Raw genomic sequence first — 27,640 nt, 5'->3', positions numbered from 1 at the left:
AATACTCATATTCTATGACACTGATAAGTTTATAAGCCCCTGTCAGTCACCTCTTCCACAGGACGATGGATCCTAGTTCATTTAGCCTTTCCTCAGGTAGAAGATGTTCCACACTCTTGAGCATCCTTTTGACTCTCCTCCATGCCTTTTTCTGACTTTGCAATAGCTTCTGTAAGGGGAAGGGAAACTTGGTTTTCAAGATATGAGTGTAATATTGATTTAGGCACCAGTGTAATAACATAGCCTGTTCTCGCTTTCTTTCTGAATTGTTTTGGTGTGCTGGTTATATACTTCTTAGGGCCTAAAATCAATGGAAATATTCATTAAATTTTTAGTCAGACTCATCCAATTAATCCTCAGGACTTTGGAGTCCTGACTTAGTGGGATTTCAGTGGTTCATAGGCTGGCTATAGTCACTAACGAGCATCATCTGCATACACCTCGCGATTACAATATCACATGTGACAGGGTGTACAAGAAGGTGCTGAGCAGATCAGCGATTTCCTTGCCAGGCGTTGCAGGTGCACAGCTGTGATGACAGCCATGTCGCTGCCATGACAGGGGATTAGGGCACGGGATTGCAAGGTGGGGCATGTCCGTAGCGGAGGTGCCGTTGCAAAGCTACACTGTCACAGCCATGCATGGCTGGCTGGGCCACATGATCTCTCAGATGGCTCCGTGGCTGGTGCACTCAGTTTTGGGCCCCAGACCTGGGGATGTGGCATCTCCATCATGCCCTTCTCCACTGTCGCTCAGACATGCTAGGTATATTTCTCTGCCTGGACTGCTCTGTGGTGGATCACCCACAGGCTGTGACTTCCCTGCGTGCATACTGGTCCTGGAGTTTTTCTTACAGAGCAGGTGTTGGGATGAAGAGGAGATAAGATGAGAGTTGAGGGGTTTGCTATGTGCTGGTAACAACCAGGTCTGAGCCTGTTGTTAGCAGTCTGCGTGACCGTGGCTCCTCAGAAGGGTGGCTGTGGAGCAAGGCAAAATTATCCTCCTTTTTCTCTCTGGGGAAAGCAGGGAGGCATAAGTAGGCTGCCCTGATGTGCACCAGTCTATCCAATGAGTCCACCTCAGACCCAGCAAGGCCCTCCCCTAAGCCCACTACACTAACACAGGATACTTTCTTTCTCCATTTTCTCATCAGGAGCTTTGCCCAGCACCTCCCATTTCATCTGTGCTCGGCCAGGGTGGAGGCTGCCCTTCCTGCTCCTCCAGCCCCTGAGCAAGAGCAGCCATACGTCTGAGTCACAATGGGCAAGATGGACAATACCTCCGTGGAGCTGAGTTCTCCCTCTGAGGTGAAGCAGGCAGCCCTGGAGGAGTCGGAGCCCATCGCCCCCGCGGCTGTGAGCACCAAGAAGAAGAAGGAGATCCCAGACAGAGGCTCCTGGAAGGGGAGATTTGACTTCTTGCTGTCCTGCGTGGGCTATGCTATCGGGCTGGGCAACGTCTGGCGCTTCCCGTATCTCTGCGGCAAGAACGGAGGAGGTGAGAGAAACGCTCAGCGCCTGCGCTCATCCCTGAGCAGCCTTGTCCCCTGAACGGGCTTCGGTTTGGTGTGGGTCTGGGCAAGCGGCTGGTCCCCTGGCTGAGAGCTCTCCCTCATGACGTGAGTTATTAAGCTGTCAGGAGACTAGTTCCCATGGTCTGTGGGCTTTACTAGCAAGTGCAGGTTGGGAAGAAGCAGCCCAAAGAAATATAACAAGAAGTTTGAGTGTTGTCAAGCTTCTGCAGTCCGAATTTGCAGGGCTATAGCATGGAGTGTCTAGGACCTCATTTATTTACAAGGAGGGCTATGCACATAGGCACCCAGCTGGATGCTGGGGCGTTCCCAGGGAAATCAGTTTATCGCTGCTAAAGGTGGGTTTCTCCTCAGTCTAGTGTAGTCTCAAGGGGTAACAGTTTTGCATCTGAGTTTGGGTCAGATGTCTGGGGAGTTTTGATTAGAAGCTTTGCATGGACCAAAGCAGCGCTGTGTAGACATATATGCAAGCATGCATACGTATGTACATGTACGTGGGCACACATGAGTGTCGTCACCTATGGAAGGAAATGAGCTTTGATTTAATACAGTGCTGTGAGAAGGGTTACAGTTACCATCTCCATCTTAATGTTTGGAAAACAGAGGCCACAGGAGAAGGTGGCAGCTGGGGAAAGACTTAGACTGTGATGCAGCTGGTGGCAGTGCCCTTCTCTGCAGGCAGCTAACACCAGCTTTCTTTATTCTTTTTATTATTGCCCCACTACATCCTTCCCTTACCAGTCCTCAGCTGAGACTTTGCCACACCATTGCAAGGCTAGAGAAAGGCAGGCAGATGGGGAAACAGTGCTGGGCTAGAAATCAAGAGATCTGGGAGATCAGCTCCCTGCCTAGCTACAGACTTTCTGCATGGCTTGGATCAAGTCAGAAAATACACTCTTGTGCCTCAGCTCCCCTCTAAAATGTTGCTATTTCTTCAGCCTCGGCAGGGACATGGTTTTGGGAGGGCAGTATGGGCTGCTTTGATGTCAGTAGAGCAGAGGCTCTTTCTTCTCCCCCCCCTGCCCAGCTCTCCCATTGTTTGTGCCTGTTACTAAAATAACTTTCCCTCCCCCCTGAAGTGCTGCTCACCTCCTTGAACCATTTCTCAGACTTCTCACACAAGTCCAAACCCCTTCACCTCACCTTTAAGGCTGTATATATAATTTTAGTATCACCTGCTAGTCTTCGCATGTTGCTCTTTGCTTCCTTCTTAGCTCTTCACTGCCCAGAGTCGCTGTCCCCAGTGCCATGTTCATTCATGCTGCTCTGAGGGTCTCTTCTCACGCTTCTTCCCGACACCTTTTTTCTTTTCCTTTTGCCTTGAATTCCCTTTTCAAAACCTGCTTTGTCTTTGGCTCTCATGACTTTTCCACATATCGTCAGCCCAATTCTGCTGTCCAGGTCGTAGGTGGTGTAGGACGCTCTTCTCCCCTCACCCTGGGAAAGAGGAGAGGGGTCTAGCTCCCTGCAGTGGTCTGTCCAGGTAGGTCCATGGCATTTAGGGGGATCTTGGGCCTTTCTCTGAAGCACGTGGGGCAAATCCCAGTGGGAGACTGCACAGTTATCCATTTTGACAAGAAGATTTCTAATTCAGTATGTCGTTTTGTGCGGAAGCGCGAGTGTGCGGCTGAGCCGAGTGAATGGGAATCAGCCAGGTCTACCTAGGGGAGCCTGTGCCACCGTCGCCAGAGCCACGGTGTGGGTCTGCCATTTTTATCTAGCCACACTCTGGCACCTGACTGCCCTAGCCCTCCTCATACAACATTAGCCTGGTGGCTAAGTCCCAGGACTGGTTTTTAGCCCAGTCTCTGCCCTGTGATTGCTACGCCATCTCAAACACACCGGATCCGCGCTGTCTGTGGCTCTGTCTCCTCACACATAAAGGTGGGGATGATGACATCTATAATTAGACGAGGCGTGTTTTGAAGCTAAAATCAATCCTATTTATAAAGTCAGCTGAGATCCTAGGACGGAGGGTGCTGTGGAGGTGTGGAGCACTATTATTAGCATTAGCAATGGCACACAGGGTGATCTCCGCCCTGGCAGCTGCAGGCACGCAGAGGGATCAGCTGGCTGCGAGCAAAAACACCGGACAGATGAAATGCGGGAATCGGTGCCTGCCTCCTCTCAAACGCCCTGCCTCGCCTGCTGGTTCGTGCCGTTCGTGGCAGCCTGTATCGCTTGTTCCTCTCACCCCTACCCGGTCTGGCTGTTCACAGGCACGACTGTTCCTGCAGCCGGCAATAATGAGCGGCAAGTGGAGGCTGCTGATGCCGGAGACAGGCAGGAGAGCTGACGCACGAAAGCGTCACTGGGAGCCGATGCGGAGCAGCGAGGAAGGGTCTCACGGCATCTGATTCGCAATCGGATGGGCACTGTCTTGGCTCTGCCCCGACGGAGGTGCCTCCGGAGCAGAGCAGACTGTGGGTGGGACTCTAATTTTAGCGTCCTGCATGTGCGCTGCTCAGAGCACGGTCGTGTGGGCTGCTTCCATTACGCACAGGCAAATTGAACTGAATGGAAATATTGTCGTCTCACTTACCGCTGTCACATTGTATCAGCTCACGGCTGATTTGCTCGGCATTGTAATCGGGCACATAATTAGGGATATTCACCCAGGGTACGACAGCCCGGTGCAAGGCCCATCCTCCGTGGGGAGCAGGCTTTACCCAAAGTGATGCCTGGGCTCCCTGCTGGCTCTGCACGCAGCTGGATGGGCCCAGCTATGACTAACGCTCCAGCCTCTACACTGATTTCTAACCTCATGCAGTCCTTCTGATGTCAACAGGATTTTACCGGACTTTGAGTTGACTCTAAATGTGGCTCAGTAGGTGCTAAAAATTGTCTGTGAGATCCTGAGCTTGAATAACTTGAGAGAAGAACATTTCTTTAAATAAGCATCATGCATTTCTCATTTACACGTTGAGACTCCGAGCAACAGCATGTAACAGCTTATAATGCTCAACTTTTGATTCGTGGGCAGTGTTCGCCGTTTTAAGGATTAATTATTATTCCTTGCTGTACGGCATTAGGAGCTGGAGACCGCAGGCAGATTTGGGGCTGCATGGTGAGTGCCAGGCGCTGCGTGATCCTTCCCTGCCTCCAAGGGTCAGTGCCCTGAGCAGGCAGGGCAGGACCAGCGCCGTCACCCCTTTGACACATGGACTTTGGAGACAGGTTTGGACTCTCCCAAGGTCATACACAATTATTTGTAGCAGGCCCAGGAACTGAACCAGACCTTTCAGCAGCCCATCCAGGGCCAGAGATTAAAGACTACCCCTTTCTCTCTGTGCCAAGGATTTAAGCACAGGCGTGCAAATTTTAGGTACAAATTTCCAAACAGATTTCACCTCTGGCTGTACAGCACCCGGGGATGTTACCTGTGCCTGCTCGGGGACCTGACCCTCCAGAGTGGCAGTGTCATCGCCAACAGCCCTCACTTCAAGGCTGCGGTCTGTTTGGTAGCTTTTCCCCTATTCTAGAGGATTTTTGTCAGGCCAGGATAAATGACCTCAGTCCAAATGTTTGTCTATTTTTTTTCTCAATAGTCTCATAAAATCTTTCACCTACAAACCTTCCTGGCCTGCTGAAGATGAAAAATGCAGGATCGTCAGGGCTGTGGCCAAATTTCATTAGCTGCTTGCACAGAAGCAAGCCAGGCACTGTGGCTGCTGTTAAGCTCAGTCTCCAAACTCTACAATGAGGCGAGGCACAACGGTAGCGAGGCAGCACCTGTGTCCTCGGAGCGGGCCCTGGCTTCCCGCAGGGCTCCGGGGGGGCTGGACCTGTCCCAGCCTCGCAGAGTGCAGGGGAGGATGCCGAGCGGGCAGCGCTTCTCCCGCAGCGATGCTCAAAGCTGTTCGCTCCTCCACGCCAGGCTGCTGGTGAAGCTGAGAGCCTGCACTTCCATGCCAGCTTGCGATTCAGGCTCACGGTCATTGAGCTGCTGGCCCGGAGTGTGTTTTCTCCCTGCCACCTGCTGCCAGCTCCTCTTGCACCGCTCCCTCCCGTGGACTCCCACGCCGGGTGCTGGTGCCTGCCTCTCCCAGCTGGGCTCAGATCCCCGCTTGGCAGGCAGGCGTCCCCAGCTGGGTGCCCCCTGAGCCAGCATCCCTGGCTGTGCCTCGCTGCTTCCCTGCCCTCAGAGAGCAGCTGCTGGAGCCTGGCTCTGCCAGGTGCAAGCTGGGCTGCAGCTCTCCAGAGTTTTGCTTTGCTCACTGGCTCCGTGTTTGCTTTCCCACTAATATCTGGAGAAGACGACTCAGACTGACAGCTCAGCCCTCCGGCTAGTGCAGAAACCAGTGCTGTCCTGGACATGGCCAGCTGCTTCTGAGCAAACTGAGTGTCCCCTCGCTCTCCCCAGCCATCATCTTCTGCAGGAATTTGTCCTCCTCAGGGACGATGGCATGCTCCAGCACATGCACAAGGGAGCTGGAAAACGAGCTTTGTCCCAAGTCCTAGAAGTCAGGATGACCTGAACATGTACAGCCTTCAAATGACATGGCGAGGCTCTCCTATTGTATTTGCTCTTCTAATAATGGGGTGCAAGTAATATCTCTGCTGAATGGCGCATTATCTCATTTCTAGTGATGAGATGATTTCCACAGGGTTTGTAAAGTGGAATAATGTTTTTACTAGGAATTTTAAGGGTAAAACCTAGAGCAAGGGTGGGGAGATGTACAGGGCTGTTACAGGAGCAAATACAGTCTTAGCCACAGTTTCCTTAAAAGACTGAAACAGCTATAAACAAAGTAGCAGTGGCCAATGCCAGAAATTCCTGTGCCCTTTTCCATCAAGGTGAAGAATTGGGAGCTGCTGCAGGTAAGACAGGAAATATCAACAAGAACAAGTTATCAGTGTCGGTGTCCGGGCTTTTGGGTTCATTGTCAGGTTGGGCTTAACATTGCCTAAATAGCTAACAACTAAGTGCGACTGCCAGTATATATGTATATATGATACTTAAATATCCGTAGTGATAGGAACAGATAAGGGGAAGGCAGTGGTGGTCTCAGTGGGAGACCTACTAAACACACCAACTCCCATTGCAAGCTGTTGCCTCCGAGCAAGTCTGCTCCTCATCACGCTGTGCTGCGGAGCAAGAAACAGCAGCTGGAGGCATTTCATTCTTGGTAAAAGGGGGAGCCGTCTGATAACATTGCTCCTTCTTTCAGGAGCCTTCCTTATCCCCTATTTCCTGACGCTGGTGTTTGCTGGAATTCCTCTCTTCCTGCTGGAAACCGCTCTGGGCCAGTATACCTCTGTCGGCGGACTGGGAGTCTGGAGATTAGCACCCATGTTTAAAGGTACTGTACTGTAAGTTTGTGAAGGCAATGGCACATAACTACGGACAAAAACCCTTTAATGGTTTGGGAAGCAAATCAGCAAATCCCTGGGGACTGGGATGGGGTGGCACATGAGGGGAGTTTTTTCCCTCTGTCTTTATCAAGCTGTCCTTGACCCTGATGTCTGCGGTCACTAACATCACTGTGCGCTTTTCAAGCAGTCTTGCGTGGTAACAAGGCACTTTATGAGCAGCAGGGACTGCGATGGAGGGGCTCTGGTTGTAGAAGACCTGCCCCAAGCCTCCCCATGTGGGCTCACTTTAATTGCATGGGAAAGCTGTAGATAGGGGACGTGAACCTGTCTGGAGTAGCAGCATTCTGGAAACCAGTGGTGATTTAGAAATGCCTTGGATGTAGGAAAGAGCGATTCTGCCAGGGAAGTGACCAGATCCTGTTTTCATGGAGCTCTATCCCTGAAGTACCTGCAGCATACTGAAAGGTAGCAGTGGTCACCCAGTGGAAATGGGTGGGTGAGAGATCTGAGGGAACAAGCCTCACTTGCTGACCAGTTCAGGGTAGCTGTATCAAGCGCGGCGCTGATGAGCTGGTTCGCTTTTTCTGGCTCTGCCACAAAACTTGTTGTGATGTCCGTGAGCGCCGTTGGGCACCGGAGACCTGGATTGATGCTGCTGTCTGCCTTCGTTCGCAGGAGTGGGGCTGGCAGCTGTGGTTCTCTCCTTCTGGCTGAACATCTACTACATTGTCATCATCGCCTGGGCTCTCTACTACCTCTTCAACTCTTTCACCGCGGTGAGTCACAGACATGTCTACAGCGTGGCATTGTCTGTGCTATGGGTCCTTACTCCCTGCTTCATGGGGAGGAGTTGTTTATGCCACAAAACATGCACTAACCGCTTATAGTTTGTGCAAAGATTCTTCGTCAGCACCCTGCTGGACCCTTCCCAAAGAGGTGCGTCAGCCCTGGAGGCAGTCGTGTAGTGCTGATGGTTACTGATGCTTGTCCTCTGGAGAGGGAGGTCCTCTGGAGGGGATGGTCCTGTCCCCTCTCTGGGAACTGTTGCCAATTACATCAGTTTTTAAAACCCACCTTTCTTTCATATTTCTAGAGCTGTGTGAATCTAAGGGCTGCACATTTCCATAACTGTTTTTGTCACGTTATAAAAACTTAGTCAGGACTTAGTCCTGACCTCAATTAGTCCTCATTTACGCTTCTCTTGATAAATGAAATCCCAGGGATTTTTTCTGCTGGGAAAATGATTCAGAAAGCATTTAGACATCGGCTTGTGACTGCCCCTTAACATGTACTTTGGCACTGTGGTTTATAGTGGGTTCCTCTTCCATAGCAGGGTCTTCTGCCGTACAAGGTCAGAATCACGCCCTACATTAACTTCTTGGTAGCTGAATGATTTATTTCAGCTCAGCAGCTGGGAAGAGCTCCCTTAACTCTCTGAGCAACCTGCAGCCTTAAAGATGTCAACTCCATGGTTCAAATGGGATCTTTTTTCACTTAGGTATAACCCTGAAATGCAGTTATGAACATTGTACATCCAGTTTCACTTTTTGTTTGATCAAAAATTTCAAGTATTTATCAAGACTTTTGCTAAAATATTCTGTTTGGTATTCCCAGCTGTGTTTCTACCGCCAATACCCACTGTAGGCTCCTGGGTCCAGAACAAAATTGTCAGTCATGGATGATGAGGTGCACCCGTGGTGGATTCCCAAATGAACAAAAGTCTACCCCAAAGGAACCCATCCCCGTTCCGCCCTGGGCAGGATGCATCTTAGGATGAGGCTTTGGTACAGTCAGGTGTCCCAGACCCGACTGGTGACAGTGCTCATATCTACAGGCAGCTCCAGGTGTTCGGTTCAAGGCCTTTTCTTTTACCAGAGATAATTCCAGATTCCCCAAAGGAGCCAAGGTGCAAATAAAAACGCTAGGCTGATGCCTGTCCCCTGTTCCTCCTAAATTTGACTAGGAGGATTTTGAACAGGAACCCAGCTTGCCTTCTGCAGTTTCTGTCCTCTGAAATTCAGAGGAAATGGAGCGGCAACAAACCGCCCCCCTGCCTGCCCCTCCTTATAAGAGCTGCACAGCGTCTCTGATGTGCAAACCACTTGGTTGAAGGGCTGCTGTGCGGCGCTGCTTGAGCCATTGGATTTGCTTCAGTACAATTAGCGAGTCCACAATGAATCACTGGGTGGGTGCAAACAGCCCAGGTGGCCACCGGGATGTCCCTGCCTGCCCCTCCATAGCCCTTCTTCTGCCAAGCCAGCGTGCAGGTTAGGAGGTACCATCTGCTAGAGTGAACTGATTTAGGTGGGGGGTGAAGGCAGCACTTAAAGGCACTGATGCCACAAAGCACTTAAAACACAGATAATATTTCTAAAGGGGTCTGTGTTCGTGGATGAATAGGAATGGATACAAACATCTTCTTAAAGCTTTGCTGTGCTGGAGCCTGAGGTCTTATCTGCAGAGGGAAATCATCCAGGATAGCCGTTCTGCATTTATCTACATGCACTGCACTCAGGAGATGAGATTACTGCACATGGAGATGTATCTGAGCTGATCTTGTTGGGCTGCCTCGGCCATGGCACTACATGGCATGGGCGAGTTGCCCTGTGTGCTCGCACAGGCCCTGACGCTGCGGTTTCATTGCTTGCAGCACGAGAGCTGATTGTATTAAATCTGTAGCAGTGTGTTGCCGTCACGCTGCTACCTACGGTGTAAACATCTCCCAGGAATCCCTTTGTGTTGCTTATAAACAGGGCAGGGGACAGCATGAAATAGCTGCTATGCTTTAAATTTAGTCCTGGGCTTATGTTACAGTAGTTTATTCGTGTAGACAAACTGTTAACCCCCATTCTCAATGCCACGTTGCTTTTTAAGCATTGAAGCTTGGTATTAATGAGAGATAAGAAACAAATCAGTGTTTATTCTTTGTGCAGTAAATTCCAACCACTTGTTGAGTAAGCTAGCCAAAAGCTGTAATGATTATAAACACAATATCCCCCAGTAGCTATTTTAATTAGTAGCTATTAATTACCAACAGTTAATTGGAAATGGCTTTCTATATCTGGGGAATTGCTAACATTTTATTAGAGTTACAGCATTGTCCTAATCACGTCGTGATATTGTTTCCTGGGAAATCCAAGTCCCAATTTATCATTATTTTGGAAAACCATTTCATGCTTTTGGCTGCAAGGTTCCTGCCCATCCAGAGGAGTCGCCCATCCTCTTTGCAAAAAAAAAAAAGGGTTTCCGTTTAAAAGAAGACAAATTTTGCTTCTTGCCACTGCCCTTCGGAGAGGGCACATGAATGATAACCCTGCTGTCCTTGTGCCGGCGCAGGACCTGCCGTGGCAGAGCTGCGGGAACACCTGGAACACCGACCGCTGCTTCTCCAACTATTCCCTGGACGATACCACCAACCTCACCAGCGCCGTCACCGAGTTCTGGGAGTATGTCCACAGCCTGCCTACACCAGGTTTCTCCCCCTCGCCGCGGCCGTCGTGCCTGCTGGCCGGGGCTGCGGCCGTGCCTGCCGGCACCTTTCCTTGGACAGCCTTGGGAGGAGCGGGGTCAGAGCCGGCTGTCGGCCGGGGCGGGCATGGGGTGGGGTGCGCTGTGCAGCTGCAGGTCAGATGGGTAGGGGGGATAACAGCCTTGCCGCCTCTCTTCTCCTTCCTTTATCCCATCACGATGAGCCTCAGGTCCCTTTAGGGTTTTGCGGGCTCTCATGCTTGTCTGCACCTGGTCCTTCACCCTCCAGAGGCCTCCAGGACCTCCGGTCCCTCTGCCCCCAGGGGTCGGATTTCCCCTTAACCAGCCTCTCCCACCCCTAGGAGGAACATGCACCAGATGTCCGGGGGCCTGGGGGAGCCCGGCGCCGTCCGCTGGCCCCTGGCTGGCACGCTGGCCCTGGCCTGGCTGCTGGTCTACTTCTCCATCTGGAAGGGCGTGGAGTGGACGGGCAAGGTACGGCGCGAAGACCAGGTGTTTCAGTGCTGCCTCTCATTGCCGCGCTCGGGTCTTGGCTGTCGAAATGTCCTCCGGACCCAATTTTGTCTGAGTGCCTACAACTAAGGTTATGATGTTTCAAGGCAGAATCGCGGTAGATGCTATTAAATTTCTGACATTTACCTTTCATGGTTGTAAAAATTGCTACTGTGTTTATGGTAATTTTCATTCTAAGCGTAGAGAATAACTCTCCCCTCTAAAGTCATGGGTCTGAGCACTCTCTGAAGGACTTGGGAAGAGATTTTTCGAGATTACTTAAGTTTCCCATCTCGGGACAGCCCTTTGAGAGGCCGAGGCCTCTTCTGGGCTCCCCCTTTTGAAAATCATGGTGTCTTAAAATGCTGCCGGTAGAAAAAAACTTCACCACCACGTCCTTTGAAAATTTTCTTGCTGCCCTTTAGGGATTGGTGGAAGACTTTCAGCTCAGAAGCACGTTGTTATTCGCTGTGTAGCATTTCAGGCTAGCACAGCAGAAAGGTAATTGCTTAGTTTAGTGAAACAGCGATGCTGAGATAGTGAGATGTGTTATTTAGAGCACAGCGTGGTGTAGCGGGACAATATTATGAAAGGAATAATCTAGAGGAGAGATCAGAAAGAAGCGCTTCAGGCCTAGGTCACCCAAGCCGTTAACTTCCCTGGCGCCTCTCAAACAGGTTTTAGCTAGGCAGCCGCAGCGAAGCCCCCGTGGTTGCCGGTACGGGCCCGGTGATGAGGGATGGTGTGTACCTGCCAGTCCCTGAAACAGTGCTGAAAAGCAAGTGGTTGGAGTCAAGACGTCTCACGTTGCTTGATGCATTGGACTAGAGAAACACCAGCTTTAGCTCTGCAAAATAAGGATGACTTAAAGGGATTACTTCTGTGGACTGTATTTATCCCTGTGCAATTCCCTTGTCTGTGGGCAATTCATCCAGACTTTAGCATGCTACTTTTGCGATTAGTGCGTCCTTGCGTGTCATTGGCAGAGAGAAACCTCAAACAGCCAGAAACATCGCTAGCACGGGAACGGGAGACAGAAAATGCAAGGAAACGCTGCCGAAAGCGGCGGTGCGCGGGGAGCCCGTTCCCCCTCACAGGGACAGACACTGGACCCAACGCCACTGCGGGCAGGAAAGCTCCTGGCCGCTGGTGGGCTGAAGGCTTCTCTCCCATGGTGTTTTTTGCAGGTGGTGTATTTCTCAGCCACCTACCCCTACTTCATGCTCTTCATCCTCTTCTTCCGGGGAGTCACGCTGCCGGGAGCCAAGGAGGGGATCCTCTTCTACCTCACGCCCGACTTCAGAAAGCTCTCCGACTCCGAGGTTCGTAGTCTTGTGAGGAAAGTTCTTACCTCCCGGTTTTCCCCGCATTAGTCTTCCTCAGGCATTTCCCTTGAATATTTTAAGTATTAAAAATAAATTGGAGTAGTTCAAGCAGTCACAACCTTCACAGGCTGAGACAAAGCTGAAGGGCAGGACCTTTCTGGGTGGAAATCCATGCAGCAGCTCTGCTGTACTCAAGCAGTGTTATCCATGGGGTGGGGGTTTGAGAAATTACCCCAATGAAGGAACCTCCCCTCCGGGCTGGGAATGCCTCATTTCACTAACTGTCCCAGGGCTGGTGATTTGGCCTTGATCTGGTGGTCCCAGAGAAAGGAGGATGGGGTGGCGCTGGCATGGGCGCCTCAGAAGCGCAACAGTACACAAGGCAGCAATTTTTGGAAGTGCTTAAATGACGACTGGTGGCCAGTAACATTGCTTTGGTCAGGGGAAGCACAGGGGGGACGGAGGAGAAGCATGGAGGCTTGCAAAGGCAAAGTTTTTCAGGTGACATGGACTCTGCTTTTTGCAGCAGCGATGCTCCTGTGGTTCCAGAGGTCACCAGTCACGTGTGAGTGGGGACAACTGGACACCCATCATTTCCCGAGGGGTCCCAATGATCCCTCTCACAGGAAACTCACTGTAACTGTTCTGTACTGCCAGCTGCATTGGCTCTAACGCTGGAAGCAGGGCTCTCAAGATCAGAAGAGTTGTTTAAATACTGTGCAATTAAGAAACAAATAGCCTGCCCTCTTTTCATGTGCCTTCTAGGGTTTAAATCCTTAAGGCACCAGGACCAGCTTTGCAAACTGTCTTCTGCAGTTGTTTGCAGAAGAAACTCGATGTTGGAAAATCAAAGACATGCTAGTGGAAGAGGAACAGAGGGGGTGAGTGCAGGACGCGGGTCTCCGAGGGGAGCAGCTGTGAGAAAGGGAGCGGACACACACACAAATTCAGAGAATGCATGAATCCTTTCCGACCTGCACCGGGGCCTGAGGGACACGGTTGAGAAAACAGGATGCATGACCCTTCCTCCATCTCCATCCATCCCTGGAAGCAGCCTCGAGCCACGGGTTTCGGAGGGCTGGGGATGTACGTCTGGTGCTGTGCCAGGCTGCACTCTCCGTGCACTTGCCACGTGAGGAGGACGCAGATCCCCTGCTCCTCCTTCTCCTCCTTGGGGAGGCATTGCTCTCTAGCAGGCTCCCTCCTGACGCTGCAAGCAGGAGAGGCAAATGCCACATCCCCGACTCAGCGCCCTGTGTTAAAGTCCCTCTGGCAGCCCCGTTCCCATGGGATGAGGTGCAGGGGCCCTGCTGACCCCACAGAGCTGTGAGACACGTCGTGGCTCCAGGAAGCAGCGTGCTCCGGCCATGTCTGTGTGACACAGATGCACAGCATCACCACCCCCAGGCGAAGTGGGGCCACACCGGCTGTCTGCACTACTCTCCTCTCCGCCTGCACCACCACCTCTGAGCCCTACCTCGCTCTGGAGATATGTGTTCAGAAAGGCACGGAAAACTCTGTTCTTCAGACACGTTCAGCCCAGTTGGCAGTAACACAGCTACAGGTTTCAAGGTGGTTCCTGTGACATTTCCAGCCGCTGGCCCAAACATTTCCTTGGAGCTTGGGTCAGCAGCCAGCATCGCAGGTGCCTGTGGCCCTAGTGACAGGGTGCCCTCAGGTCCTGACCACCCCAGTGGGCAGGGTGGCCAAGCCCACAGCCCCATGGTCTGCATCCAGCCCCCTCGCTAGCCTCGCGCTGAGCTGCTGCAGGAGACACGCCTGCAGCATGGTGTCCCTCCTGCTGCAGACACATCTCCTGCAGCGGCTCAGCAGCATGGAGTCCCTCCTGCTGCACTCCTCTCCCAGCGCAACCCGGGCAGCAGGTTTGCAAAAGCTGGAGGGAGCGATGGGCGGCATTGTCCAGAGGTTGGATTTGTCTCCAGGGTGCCACAGCCTTACCTGGCAAAGCAAAGACAACAAGATTATGGCCCCAGCAGCTCCCACACCATCTCTGATAGACAGGATAAACACTGAAGTGTCCGGGTGTCTCATCCATCCCCTCTGTGCCGAGCTATTGCTCAAAGGAGGAAGGGTGGCCATGCTTAGAGGGTTGGACCCGCTGAGCTGGCAGCACAGAGGAAGACAGACTCAAAACCGTCGTCTTCTCCACAGGTCTGGATGGACGCAGCCACACAGATCTTCTTCTCTTACGGCCTGGGGCTGGGGTCCCTGATCGCCCTGGGGAGCTACAACACTTTCCACAACAATGTCTACAGGTCTGTTGGTTTCTTCCCAGCCTCCTGCGTGGCCGGGAGTGCTCACGGGTGAGGGAGGGGGTCACGGTGAGTCTGGGTGCCTGATTTCTGATGTCCCCTCGCTGGCAACATGCAGCCTAGGGGACACGCTGTGATAGTCGTAGCGGGGCTCCTCCGCCTGCAGCACACTTAACAAGTCACCGCGCTACCTCTCCGAGGCACAGGAACTGCGCTCAGCAGGGCTTGGGCTTTTGTTTATCCCATCCTTCGCTCCTGGCCTCTTGGTAGGGACCTGCAGGTGGTTTCTTTTCTTTCTTTCTCTCTTCCAGAGACTCCATTATCGTCTGCTGTATAAACTCCACCACAAGCGTATTTGCCGGATTTGTTATTTTCTCTATTGTTGGCTTCATGTCGCACATCACGAAGAAGTCGATCTCAGAGCTGGCCTCCTCAGGTAAGCAGAAACCCGGCTTCAAATGCAACAGCAACCTTTGAGAGCAATTTGTCAGTGAGCATGAGATGCTCCCAGGCCTTTCCTGTCTGGGACCCAAGTGTGCAACCCTTTTTGCACGCCCTCCCACCAAGATGGGTCTCAGGCACCTGTGGCTGATGTTCATCGCACTAGGCTGCAAAGGGCATCTCCGCTTGCTTTTAATGTTCACCTTCTTTTAGTGCTGAAGTTTTATGTGCTTTTGCTGCAGTGAAATAATTAGGCCATTTGCTTTCTGAAACCTTCCTATGGAGAATAGATACAGCCTAGGTTTTCAGTAGGTGTGATCAAAATTTGGACTCCCTTTTCCATGCAAAATTTTGAAATTGTAATCTCAGAATAATTTTTTAACCAAGATGGGACTGTGTCTTTTTGCACAAAGACATATTTTGAAATTGCTGTCTTCCCAGAGAAAGCTTTTATCGCAAGAAACAGCATTTTGTGATGGAAAAAAAAAGACATCAGAAAAGTTATAACCAGCTCTGAATATCAGTTTATTTTTCTAGCAAAGTGCTCCAGCTCCATTTGGTCACAGTAGTTTGATGACTTTCTTGCTTGCAGGAAGAGAAAAGGCAAAGCGTTTCTCCAGTCATTCCTGCCTCCCCATCCTACCCCTGTGCACCCCACCGGGTTGGTGTGTCGTGGGCGAAGGCTCAGGTGTTTCTAGCTCCTACATTAAATACCTGCAATTCTTGACTGTGATCATTGTCTCTCTGTTCAGCTGTGGCCTTAGTTCAGTCTTCACATCAAATGCTTTATAAACACGGGCTCATCCCTCTTTTCGTTACCTCAGGCCCTGGACTGGCTTTCCTCGCCTACCCGCAGGTTGTCACACAGCTGCCCCTGTCCTCGCTCTGGTCGATCCTCTTCTTCTCCATGCTGATGATGTTGGGTCTGGATAGTCAGGTGAGACAACCCATGGACAAAGTGGGGTAAGATATGAAGATACCTTCAGGTACGATGGTGGTGTCCCCTTCTGCACCTTGGGACAGTGCTGAGCAGAGTCTTTTCTTACTCTCCATGGTGAGATGCAGCTCCGTGAAACAAAACCTCCCCTGTGGTCATCGTCTCCGCGCTCTTCCCTAACATAGGCATATACTGCAAGTGTGGCAGTATCTGACCACTACCCAATGCACCAGTCTTTGTCCTGCTGCTAATTAAAAATAAGAGGAATGACCAGCTTCCAGCAGCCCAGCCGAACCAGTCAGCCTTATAAGACAATCACCACTTCCCTGTAGGAGGAGGGGATCTTTGGAAAGCTTTTCTCCGTTCAGATCAAGTTGTGGCCCTAGTGAAGTGCCGGTGCTGCTGCGTGGGCACAGCATGGCCCCATCTTGCTGGGTGACCCTGGCAGCTGAGTTCACAGGCTCTAAATAGAGCTAGTAGGAAACAATCCCTGCCCAAATACTTTGGGACAAGGGAAAAAGGAAAAAGGTTTCTTTCAAGTAATAACTGCTTTGTTCTTGTAAGACATGGTTCCCCCCACCCCCAAAACAGGTATGTGAAATAAGGGAAATCAGCATTAACTGCTTCGCTTCGTATCTGCACGATAATAGCTTGTGGTCATTGCAGCTCTCTTGGTATTTTGTGAGAAGCTCAGTTTGGGTGCTTCGGATTTCCTTACTGAGTCACCTTGACCAAAATGCATTTCCCGTGAGGCAAGAAAATGTCATTACTTTGGCTTACTTTCATAGGTTAGGGTAGAAAGTCTCCATCTTCTCTACTCCCAGGAGCTGGGAGGAGCATCTCTGCACAAGGTACCCATCTCCAGCCAGACCCAGGGCTCTGGCGCAGTATCGACAGGTTGTGATGAGAAAAGCAGTGATGCAGCGTTTGAATTAGGGCTCTCCCATGGTGTGAGGGTGGTGGTTTGATGCAGTGTTTTGGCATTGTTGTTGATAACAAAAGTGGTCCTCGGCAGAGCTGAAGCACCCTGGTGAGCAGGGGTAGATCCTGGCAAAGGGAAAGAGCCGTGCTTTGGGAAAGGCTGGGTACCCTGACTGCTTTGTCATCAAATAAGTCTCACAAGATATTTGAGGGGGAAGCAGCTGGATGTAGCAAAAAGGTTTCTATCCTGCCCTGCTTAGAGCCCTCACAAAACAAAAAAACCCATGGTCTCTGTGTTTTTACAAGTGGTGATACTTTTTTTGTGATAATTCAGCATAAAAGTAGCTACGCAGTGAGGCAGTGAATTGCAGCGTGCCTCCCTTTCGAGTGCATCAAAATCAAAGGCTCCTTCAAAAGCCTGTGCTTGGTCTGTCACATCCTCCCCTGTGCCCGCGTGCTCTTTCCTTGCAGTGCAAACCACCAGTACAAAATGGATGCTCTCTTGGATTACAGGTAGCGTTCATAAACCCAAGTCTAGTTCATAATCAGACTCAGACCTATTCCTGAAACGTCATACCTGGTTTCCAGGAAAATCTAATTAACCAGATCTGGTTTTCAGTTATGGCACTCTCCCATAAACACATCATAAAGCTCACGTCTGCATTACCACAGACATTATTTGGCAAATAATTTCAAATAATGACTAAATGTTCCAAAAAAGCTACATTTACAGAAAAAAAATTACTCTTCATGGATTATTCACTCAGCACTGGTAAATAGTTCGAGACATGACAATAAGCCCTCTAAGCACTGTGTGGAATTTATTAGCTGCCCTTGCTTCTGAAATACCATTCGAAATTCTCCAAGTCCCTTCTGACAGCTAGTCTCGGAGGGCAGGCAGTCTGTGGGGGGCTATCATTGCCTGGAGGAGGAGAAGGAAGGACGGGGGGGAATGAAGCATCAAAAGAAAAACAAGCTTTTAAAAAAGCACAGATAAATATATGTGAAGAAGCTTTCTGTCTGCATGCTGGCGTTCTGATTCAATCAAACACACCATTAACAGCATGGCAGCTTATGCATATAAAACACATAACACAGGCTGCAACAGCAGCTGCAATTGCACATGCATTTTGAAGCATCCAGTTAAAAAAAAAAAAAAAAAAAAAAAAGAAGAGATGGTTTTGTTATGTGCTGATTAAATATCATTTGTGGTATTTGCAGACAGGGAGCAGCCATTTTTCATTTGGGTCAGCAGCCCAGTCCATGAGGCACAGCAGGGCCATAGGGCATTTCTTGCACCCTGCACCCCTTGGGCTGCTGGGCTGGGGCTGCCCCTTGTCACCGGGTGGGCACGGGGCCGTAGGCACAGCAGAGACGCTCAGGAGCCCAGCTAGCGAAGGAAGGTAGGGCCGAGATCTGCGTTTGTGGTGCAGCAACAAGCCCCAACCCCTTAACGATGGTGGGAGTGGGTCCACGCATGTCCGTGAGCTTTGATGGTGAGTCTTCTGCAGATGCAGCACAGCTACATCTGCCTCTTTCTGCCAGGGTGCTCATCTCGTCTGCAGTTACTTGAAGGGGATGAATGACCTATATTGGTAGACGCACGCCTCCCTCCCATGCCCCCACTTGCCGCTCGTGTGCCTTAATGTTCACTCTGCCTCTGATCCATCTGGGCTTTAGCTCTCTTGCGTCTAGACCCTCTTGCATAATATGCTAATGCTTTCTTTTAACCTACCAGTTTCCAGGTCAGGCATTTTCTCCCCTGGGGAGCTAGCAAGCCTTGTGACTGCAAGCCTGTGTCTGTCCCATGTGAGGCCGCCTCTCACAGGTTATTCATGAGGAATTTCAGCTGCGAGCAGTGAGACCCATTCTTGTGGCTCTCTGATGCACATCTGGCAGCTGTGGTCAAACCTCTGTGGGCCCGTGGGTCCCGGTCAGGGTGCTCTGCGTGGTCGAGGAGGGGATAGCAAGCCCCTGACACTGGGAGAGGATGGGAGACAGACTTTCATTCAGACCAAGGTGCCACCTATACTGACTCCCAAGCCCAGACTGTTGGACCCAGCAGCTTGTGTAACGATTAAGCCCCTGAAGAGGAAAAAGAGCAAAAGAGAAAAGTGAATGGAAATAAAATCTTTAGGAGAGAAACAATATCATGGGGTGACGCATGAGGACGAACAGAATATGTGCTAAAAATTGTGGCTGGGGGCAGTTGGTGAGAAAAATGAAACTTTTTGGAAAGCAGACTGAGGCGTGCGTGTGTGTGTGCCTGCGTGCATGTGTGTGTGTGTCCACCCGCACGCACCACTGCGCACACAGGGCAAGGGGGAGACCAGGAGGCATGGCCAGATCCTCATCACTCCTGAAAGCAGCATGCTTTCACTCAGGCGCCTACTTATCCCATGCCAGCATCTAAGGTTGGGTATGCAGGCTGGCAAACGTGGACCCCAGGCCAGCCAGGAAGCCACAGCCCCCGGGGTTGGAAAGGTGAGCCTCCTCCAGGCTGCACCACCTCTGAAGCCAGAGGTTGGCATGAGGCAATTTTCAGTAAATGGTATGAAGGCCATTGCCTGTTTTATGGCTAGAAAAAGCAGCGTACCACCATTTGGTTCTCCACCTCATCCATTACACACCAGCTTAATTTTGGTAGGAGGCAAAGAGATTTCAACTCACTTTGTAGCCCTCTTCCCTATCACCCATCTCCCTGCCTTTCCCTCTGTGCTTTCCCTGACTTTGATCCCTCTTCCTGCACCCAAGGGCTGTCTGTTTTACTCCCTCCCGTTATCTGAGGCATCTTTTTCTTCGCTTCTTCTCCACTGAACACCCCTCACATCCACCCTCTGCCCCCAACCACCCCTGGCCCCACTCCGAACCCTTTTCCCTCTCTACCTTGCCTGGTGCCGGACTGCCTGGCCCTGCCCATGGCTCCGGCAGCGCCTGGCCATGCATCCACATGGAAGGAATAGCTTTCGACAGTGTTTTTTTTGTCATGCTGGCTCTTCACACTGTGGTGCCAGCTCAGTCCTGACTCTTCCAGACAATGAGCTGGGTGGCATGGGGCGAAGAGCTCACTGTCAATGAGTCTAAAGGCAGCTTGACCCATATCCAAATGGCAAAAGATGCTTTAATAGTACTTGTGTCCAACATAAGAGGCTTAGCTCATTAAAAGTTGAAGCAGTTCAGCTTTGATGCTCTGGGAATACTGGCTTTCCACACTACACCGTGCAGATATAAACCCCTGGGCAGAAACATCGCCCTTTGCCTTGCTTTGTCCCACGTGGAAGCCAGCCCCAGCAGCCAGCGGTGTGCAAGCTCTTCCACCGTCCCCGCCCAGCTACAGGCACGGCTCAGACTCCCCGCTTTTCTTCCATACATCTTTCCAGCCCTCTGCTGCTCTTTTTAGTCTGTGTACCTCTAACTCCACCTCCACTCCAGGTTTTTTTTCTTCTTGTCTCCCTATTCAAAGCTGAATCTAAAAATGCCAGCACTTTCTAGAGTGCTGTCTCAGGGACAGGGAGGTCCTTGACATCCAAGAGCAATGAAACCTCTTTCATTTTCATTGCACTGCCTTGTACATATTACTGAGGGTGACCGGGGAAGCTAGGAGCTTGCTGCCCTCATAAACTTCCCAGGATTTTTGCTAGAGGCATGATGTGCTCTTTGAGAGCTCTGTGTTACCAGTGGTTTCTGGGAGTGAGATATAAAAGTGAATCTCACAATTTATCAAGAAATAGGAGGGAAGGACATATATACAGTCAAACTGTCCTCATGCCATAGGGCAGAACTAGTAGAAAAACTGATTTGAAAGTAACAATCATGGGGACTTTTTTATGTGTTATGGTGCAGACAGCATTAATACACTGTGCCTGGCAGAGCACTGCATAAGCCATCCAGGCATTTTCAGCTCTAGAAAGACCATGTGCTGTGAGGATGGGCTTTTAATGTGCTACATGCACTTAATGTAGTGTGCTTGGAAAAGTGAAATAAAATCAAGGACTGGGTAGTCAGAGATGTTGTTGTTATGCACATGCATGTGAGACTGGGCAGTGGGTAATGCAGCTCCTTCATGAGTGTTTTAGATGATTGAACAGCACAAGCGCTGTTGCAATAGGCTGAGAAGAGCACACATGGGAAAAGAAGAGCAAGCAAGGTCCCGCACGTGTCCCAGCAGCAGACAGACACATTGCTGTGACAGAGAGCCTGGCAGCGTCGGGGAGGCCCTAGAGAGTTCAGGGGAAGAAAGAGGAAGCTTTCCAGGGAGGGCAGAAAGCGGAGACTTATCTCAGCTAATTTTAGGTATTTAATCCTGGTGCTTTTAGCTCCCTCTATCTCCAGTAGAGAGAGAGAGGCATTTTCAGAAGACGGTTTGGACCAACTTTGTGCAGAGGTGCCTCTTTTTCTAGTTTCTGTAGAGAACATTTAAAGCAATGAGGCTCTCAACGTTGGAGTTAAATGTAGGAGGTGATGATGTCAGGCTAAGATACTTATAGATATGTCTTTGGTGTATACCTTTTCCCGTAGTTCTGCACGGTGGAAGGGTTCATTACAGCCCTGATGGATGAGTATCCTCATCTCCTGAGAGCCAGGAAGAAGGTCTTCATCGCAGTAGTCTGTTTCATCTCTTATCTCATTGGATTCTCCAACATCACCCAGGTACAGATAGCCGTGCTTGTACCTCCATTCACGGCAACTTTCTAGTCACTTTGGTATAGCACAGCAGCACCGAAAGCTTTGGAGAAGTGGCAGCATCCCTAGGAGCCATCCTAATGCTGGATAAATGGGCTTGCTCATCATTGCTGCATCTCAAGTGACTTAGGATGCCTCCATAATTTTTACCACCACCCTGTTGTCAGTCTGGCTTGTTTTTTTGCTATTTGCAATAAGGGCTCAAGCCAACAGAGCCCAGGCTGAGGGAAGGCTTGGTGCAAAGGGTTAAGATAACATAAAGAAGGCCAGTCTGTTGGGGTCCTGAACCTCTGGGGCTGAAGCCAAGGTTCACGTGTGTGCAGGGCTAAGTGGTCTGGAGACTGTTTGTGGAGAACTGTAGGTACATGAGGAGGCAAGGCAGCAAAACTTCTGGGATGGGCATAGCAGACTAAATTAAGTGACTCCATCTAAAACAGAGAAAAGTAAGAAATTTTAGTGAACCTCTGCTTTTCTCCTGACCCTTGGCCATGCCTGAACAGGCTGGCTAATTGTCTGCAAGAGCACATCAGTTTTGCTGCTGGGAACCAGACTCCAGTGGAAACATTGCAACTCCAGCTCTACTGTCCAAAGAAATTAACATTAAAGCCAGCAGACGCAGATAGTAGCAATCCAAGCAGCTGGCTGATATTGTCAACCATAATCTATAACTAAACTCCTTGACCCTGGTTTTGTCTCCTCAGGGTGGCATTTATGTCTTCAAGCTGTTTGATTACTACTCAGCCAGTGGCATGTGTCTTCTCTTTCTTGTCTTTTTTGAGACCATCTCAATTTCTTGGTGTTATGGTAAGCACAAAAGACCTTGTTCCTTTGTTTTCTCCATGGGCACAGTGAGTTATTTCAGAAGCCTCCCACAGTGAAGCCAATGAAAACTTTGCAACTGAAAATAGTTTAGGCTGATAACTCCAGCAAATCAGGAGCGGAAGGCTGTCATCTCGCCTCTCCAGGTCACCACAAAGACCTCAGCACAAACTGGCAGATGCCTAGGGTCCTGCCCTCCGGTCCTTCAAGAGGACACCAGGAACATGGAAGCTGCTAGCACGAATTTGCTTTTGTGTCCCTGTACCCCATCCTCTCCAGATAATGCTTCTCATGCCACAGCATTGTCACCCTCTTGCTGTGTCTGGCCTGTATTATGTCATGAGAAGAGGTGATGACCATGGTGCTGAGGTGGGATGTTTTTTTCAATGCTCATTTCTTCTTGTAGGTGTGAACAGGTTTTACAGGAACATCGAAGAAATGATCGGCTACAAACCTTGCATCTGGTGGAAGATCTGCTGGGCCTTCTTCACTCCTCTTGTCTGCCTGGTAAGACCTGGGGCATCCTATCTGCAGGAGTGGATCCAGAAGTACCTCTTAGTTTGGATGGGCTGTAGTGGAAACACTATGTTCTCGACCCAGTATAGGTCTGGTGTAAGGTGGTCCTAGGCAGACTTGAGATGGGTAAAGTAATACAGGTGCATCTTTCACTCTGCCCACTGGAAATCACCTGTAAGAAAAGCTCTAGGTTATTGTTTTAATCTAAATGAGGCCATCAGTTCTTCATTCTTCTTTCTGAGATGCCAAAAGATAAGCAAATAATTTACTGTTTTAAAAAGCTATTATTGGTTCTGGAGAAGTCTCTCAGCTACTCCAGCTCCAGCCTCAGCCCCTGATAGGCTTCTCAGATGCAGTATAACTGACTGCGGAGCAATTTTGCCTGTTCCTGCGCTTCCAGCAGAGTAGTACAGGGAATGGTGTGAGGAGGCCAATGATAGGAAGATGAAGGCTCCTGAGGCCAACTGTGAGGATGCTGTTAACTTGCTTAGGAGCTGGTGTGGGGGCACTGCTTGTCTGAGTAGTCTAGTGAGAAGAAATCAGGGGTATTCCAGTTCCAGCTTTTTACACAGGATAATAAGAAATAATATGAAATTACCACTCGGTGGGCTGAGAGCATCTAGACTAGTTTAAGGAGCTGTTGGGTGGCTGTAAGACTGTTGGGACCTAAGAGGATAGTGAAGGAAAGAATGGATGGATGGACGCTGCTTTTGCACGCCTTCACCTGCAATGGCTGGTGCTCTTTTCCCAGGGAGTCTTCTTCTTCAGTGTGGTGGAAATGACCCCTCTGACACTGGGAAAATATGTCTATCCCGCGTGGGGACAAGGCATTGGTTGGCTTATGGCTCTGTCCTCCATGGTACTGATTCCAGGATACATGCTGTACTGTTTCTTCACCTCAACGGGGACCCTCCGGCAGGTATGAACAGTTTCACCTCTCCTCTTCCACCCTCTGCTTACAGTAAGCCCCCCACTGAACTAAGCCTAAGAAGAACCGAGCAGACTCTGCTCTGACAAAGTTGTCAGAGTACTTCAGGTTGGTGCTGCAGGAGCTCTGCGCACCCTCTCCTCCAGGTGAGCTCAAATCAGCCCCAGCGCACAGAACGGCCTCCGGCGACACGGGCTCACTGGAGAGGACTTACTAGCACCGCTGAGCACTAACATATCTAAATGGCTGGGAGTACTGCCGGGCAGCACGTGGCTGGCTGCGTCTGGCCAAGTGGGTAGACCTTCATGTAGTCTCTCCTTAGGTCAGTCCGCTGTCCCTCACTGAGCTTTGTGTTGTCACCATCACAAAAAGGGAGCCCTCTTTCCCTGGATATCTCTTTGGTGCAGGGGACTGGAGCCCTGGAAGAGATTGGGAAGAAATCCTTGAGGTTTCTTAACCCAGAGAAATCCCAATTCCCAGCAGTCCCTGGCTATGAGCACGGTTACCTGGCATGTCTCAGCAGAGAGATCAGCATCCTCGAAGCATGAAGCTTGAAATATCTCAGGGCTAGGACCTACTAGTGAAAAACATGCACAGCAGTCGTTTGTCATGTGCTTTGTAAAGGGCACTCAGTGAATGAGGGGTTAAGAAGCAATGCAGACTTTTATGCAGGAGCCACAATACCCACAACTCTGATCTTGCTTAAAACATTTTTTTAAATAATTTGAGCACGGTTTTATGTAGCAGTGAATCATGAGTCTCTGTATGTCATACCTAGTAATTACTGTTAAGATTTTATTTACAGTGTTGACATTCAGTCTTGAGAGCACTGTGCACAAAGTCCCTGGCTCGATGCTGTCTGCTGCAAGCTACAGGTGTAAGAAGTCACCACAGGGGTGCTGATTTATGGCTTTACCAGCCCAGCTGCCACAGCCACCAGACGCCATCTAAATCCCATGAGTTTACTTCATGGATACTGTATTTTGAATAATGTTTAATTCAGAAATATTTTGGCTGGAATTGCTGGACTGAGGTCAGCTTCAGGCTCTCTACCTCTAAGATCAAGTTGCAAGTGAATTTGACTTTCCTTCCTCCCAGCTCTCCATTTGGATGGGCTCTGGTGGGGGAACTGGGTGGGTTTGGTGTCTCAGATCTGCTTTCAGTTTCTGGTCTCTCATCTGAGGTCGTGTTTAGGTTCTTGCCATTTTATGTTGAAGGTCAGTGACAATTCCAGTAGTAGGTCCTTTCTCAGATGTTTCGAGGGCTCCGTATCCCCCCATAATATGAGCTGAAAAAGAGGGAAAAAGGAAGACTGCAAATACAGATACGGGTTCAACCCTTTGCTTAGGCTCAATCCTGTTTCCACTAGGGATGGTGAAAGCACGTCCTGGCATCCAGGGCCAGCTCATGAGCATGTTTCCACCCATCCCCTCAGCACCTCTGCAAACCAGCAGTGCCAGTCAGCAGCGTGAGTGGCTGGTGGGCACCCTCTCTGTCCCGCTCTCCCTCTAATAGCACCCACACACATCAGGAGACCCAGACCTCCTCCCCACTGTTCATAGACCCAGGAGTGAGCAGCAGATGGCAGCAGGAAGAACATAGACTTGTGTGTGTGTGTGTTGGTATCGGAGAGACAGAGAGAATTTTTGGCCTCTTATATGCACAGATCCTGGATTAGTTTGTAATAGAGCTGGAGCTGGAGGGAAATTAGATGCCAATGCTGAATAAAGTGGTTTTGACAGACAGGAAAGATTACAAGTCATTTTGATCCTACTGAGCATGAATGTGAGGGGAAAAAAAAGACCATGAATGGCAGAAGCAGCTCAGTGAACATTTCAGGGACTTCACCCAGCAACAGCCACTTCAGCGTTATTGGAGAGTAGGAGCTTGTTTCCCTTTGCTGGAAAGAGCTTCTTCCTGACTTAGTGATATCTATTCAGTTCAGGCTCAATCCTCCTCTGCTTTCTCTTCTGCAACTTGCAGCATTAGTCCCTCCCTGACAGGCAAAAGTGATTCATTCTTCTTCATCACTCCTGATGCTCACTCCACACGCCTCCAGTAATGACTTGCCCCTCCATATTTTCCTGGGTTCTTGCTTCACTTTGCTTGGCTCTGCAATTTTCATTTGATCAGCGCAGGGTGACAGGAATTGCTGCTGGTGCAAAGGTTTGTGCAGGTGGACTGGTCTGATCTGCATCAGCGGCACAGACCATAACCTTGTCAGCCTGCTGTAGCTAGTTAGGAAAGCTTTATAATCAACACTAGTTGAAAAATTATGGAAACTGGGAAAACAGGTCTGCCCTGAAGCCTGTGACATTGCAGCTCTCAGTCCTACTTGCAGCCGGTATTGCCTGGTAACAGTTTGCCTGTGTTATAGGGGTGATCCCTGTATTTCAGATAAAAGGAGGAGCTGTTGTGCTGTGTGCAGCACCAAAACAAAGGTGACTTGCAGAGGCGTTCAGTGGATTGCTGAGTGGTGCTGGAGGAGTAACTCCTGCTGCATGTACCGTCCCCTCACCCTGTAACTAGGGCCACCTCTGAGGCTTGGGGTGAGGGGTCCCAATCCTCAGCTGCTGCCATGCCCGGGCTGCCCCACCGCTGCTGCCCCGGCCCCCCGCTGACACGCTCTCTCCCTTCATTCCCGGGCAGCGCTTGCAGCAGATGACACAGCCCAAGCCAGAGGCGCACGCTCAGAACAACGGCCTCCAGCCGAAGACGTCCTTGAACGGGAGGGTCTCGGATGCCGCTGTCTAGGAGGAGAGCCCGGACCTCCTCACCCTGCCCCGTAGCTGCTCGCGCCACGTTGTCCCTCGAGCTCCTCCGGCACAGCTCGCTGTCCCTGGCTCCGTGGTGGCTTTCACTTGTCGAAGAGAGGAACTGCTGGAGGAACCCTCTCGCACCTTTTCCTCCCAGCCCAGCTTACCAAGGCCCTGCACGAGCTGCCACCAGGGCGTTGTGCGGTGATCGTCTTCATCCTGCAACATCCTGGTCCAGGCTTTCAGGGAGGAGCAGCCGGTGCCCAGGTCTTCCTCCTCCTGACAAGAGGTGATGTTTCTAGAGAGCTTAGACTGATCGCTGACCACTTCTCTGTTCTTCTCCTTGCCTTGCCACGTGAATCTCCGCAGAGCATCCCATAGCACACAGCTGTGTTGTCACCCCAGAGAGCCAGCTGACACCAGGTTCAATCCCAGATGGCTGTCGACTGATCTAGCATAAACCAACACTAGCAAATGCATAACTGGAGGGGATGTGGCAGAACAAGGGATTCTAGTGAGGAGTCCAGCATGCTGGTAGCTGTAGGACATCAACCCAAAACTGGAAAAGGGCATGAGGACAGTATGTGCTGCTCACGGGTGCCGTATTTCAGCCCTGCACAGTCTCCAGTCATTATCACCACATCCATTGGGGCTGGCACTGTGAGCCAGAGCCCGGCAGAGTAGGCAGCCTTTTTCTTCTGGAGCATCCTGTCCTCTGCAGCTGTGTGCAGTAGCCACTCCCTGACCCTAAAATCCAGTTAAGAGGGTAAGTGGAGGGCTCTTTGCTAGAGGCTGTCCCAGTCTCCTACACTGACCACTCTCTGCTGCAATCAGCTTTCTGTGGAGGCAAGAGGTCTGCTGTGTGTTGGGGAGACTTTCCAGCATGGTGCAAATCTCCCCCGCAGCTGGAACAGGGCAGTTCCTGCCAAATACCCTCCCTGGCTGCATTCCCAGGTGGGAAGCGGTAAGATGCAGCATAGTGCCCACAGGTGGTTTAGCTTATACCTTTTTTGGGAAGTGGCAACACCTAAATCCCAGCCAGTGTAAGGCAGGAGCTCCTGGGGGAGCCGGTAGGACATAGCCACCATGCTCAAACCCACCCTGTGAACCAATGCTGACTTCCCTTGGGAAGTGCCTGCGCTGCCAGCCACTGGTGCTGGCACATCCCGACTCCCAGCACACAGAGCATGGAGGGCCGTGAGCTGTTGTAGAT

General features: G+C 50.7%; 1 protein-coding gene across 1 annotated transcript; it reads left to right on the top strand.

The window, feature by feature from the left end:
• Positions 1-1,259: 1,259 nt before the first annotated feature.
• LOC142086130 (sodium- and chloride-dependent GABA transporter 1-like) lies at positions 1,260-26,450 on the top strand. Its single transcript, XM_075158738.1, has 14 exons — positions 1,260-1,497; positions 6,703-6,834; positions 7,523-7,623; positions 10,184-10,293; positions 10,678-10,810; positions 12,016-12,150; positions 14,326-14,429; positions 14,738-14,862; positions 15,692-15,804; positions 21,244-21,375; positions 22,110-22,212; positions 22,634-22,734; positions 23,495-23,662; positions 26,321-26,450. The coding sequence occupies exons 1-14, from the start codon at positions 1,260-1,262 to the stop codon at positions 26,423-26,425; spliced, it is 1,800 nt and encodes a 599-aa protein (XP_075014839.1). The 3' UTR covers positions 26,426-26,450.
• Positions 26,451-27,640: the final 1,190 nt, after the last annotated feature.

The sequence above is a fragment of the Calonectris borealis genome, chromosome 1 (assembly GCF_964195595.1).
Source record: "Calonectris borealis chromosome 1, bCalBor7.hap1.2, whole genome shotgun sequence".
Lineage (NCBI taxonomy): Eukaryota > Metazoa > Chordata > Aves > Procellariiformes > Procellariidae > Calonectris > Calonectris borealis.
The sequence above is the reverse complement of the archived record's forward strand: the minus strand, read 5'-3'. Positions and strand labels throughout refer to the sequence as shown.

Bases quoted from the DNA above. Each gene is read 5' to 3' on its own strand.
- LOC142086130 (XM_075158738.1), top strand. From the start codon at position 1,260: ATGGGCAAGATGGACAATACCTCCGTGGAGCTGAGTTCTCCCTCTGAG. The intron at 14,430-14,737 runs GTCTGTTGGTTT...TCTCTCTTCCAG, and splicing joins TTCCACAACAATGTCTACAG to AGACTCCATTATCGTCTGCT. The intron at 22,213-22,633 runs GTAAGCACAAAA...TTCTTCTTGTAG, and splicing joins CTCAATTTCTTGGTGTTATG to GTGTGAACAGGTTTTACAGG.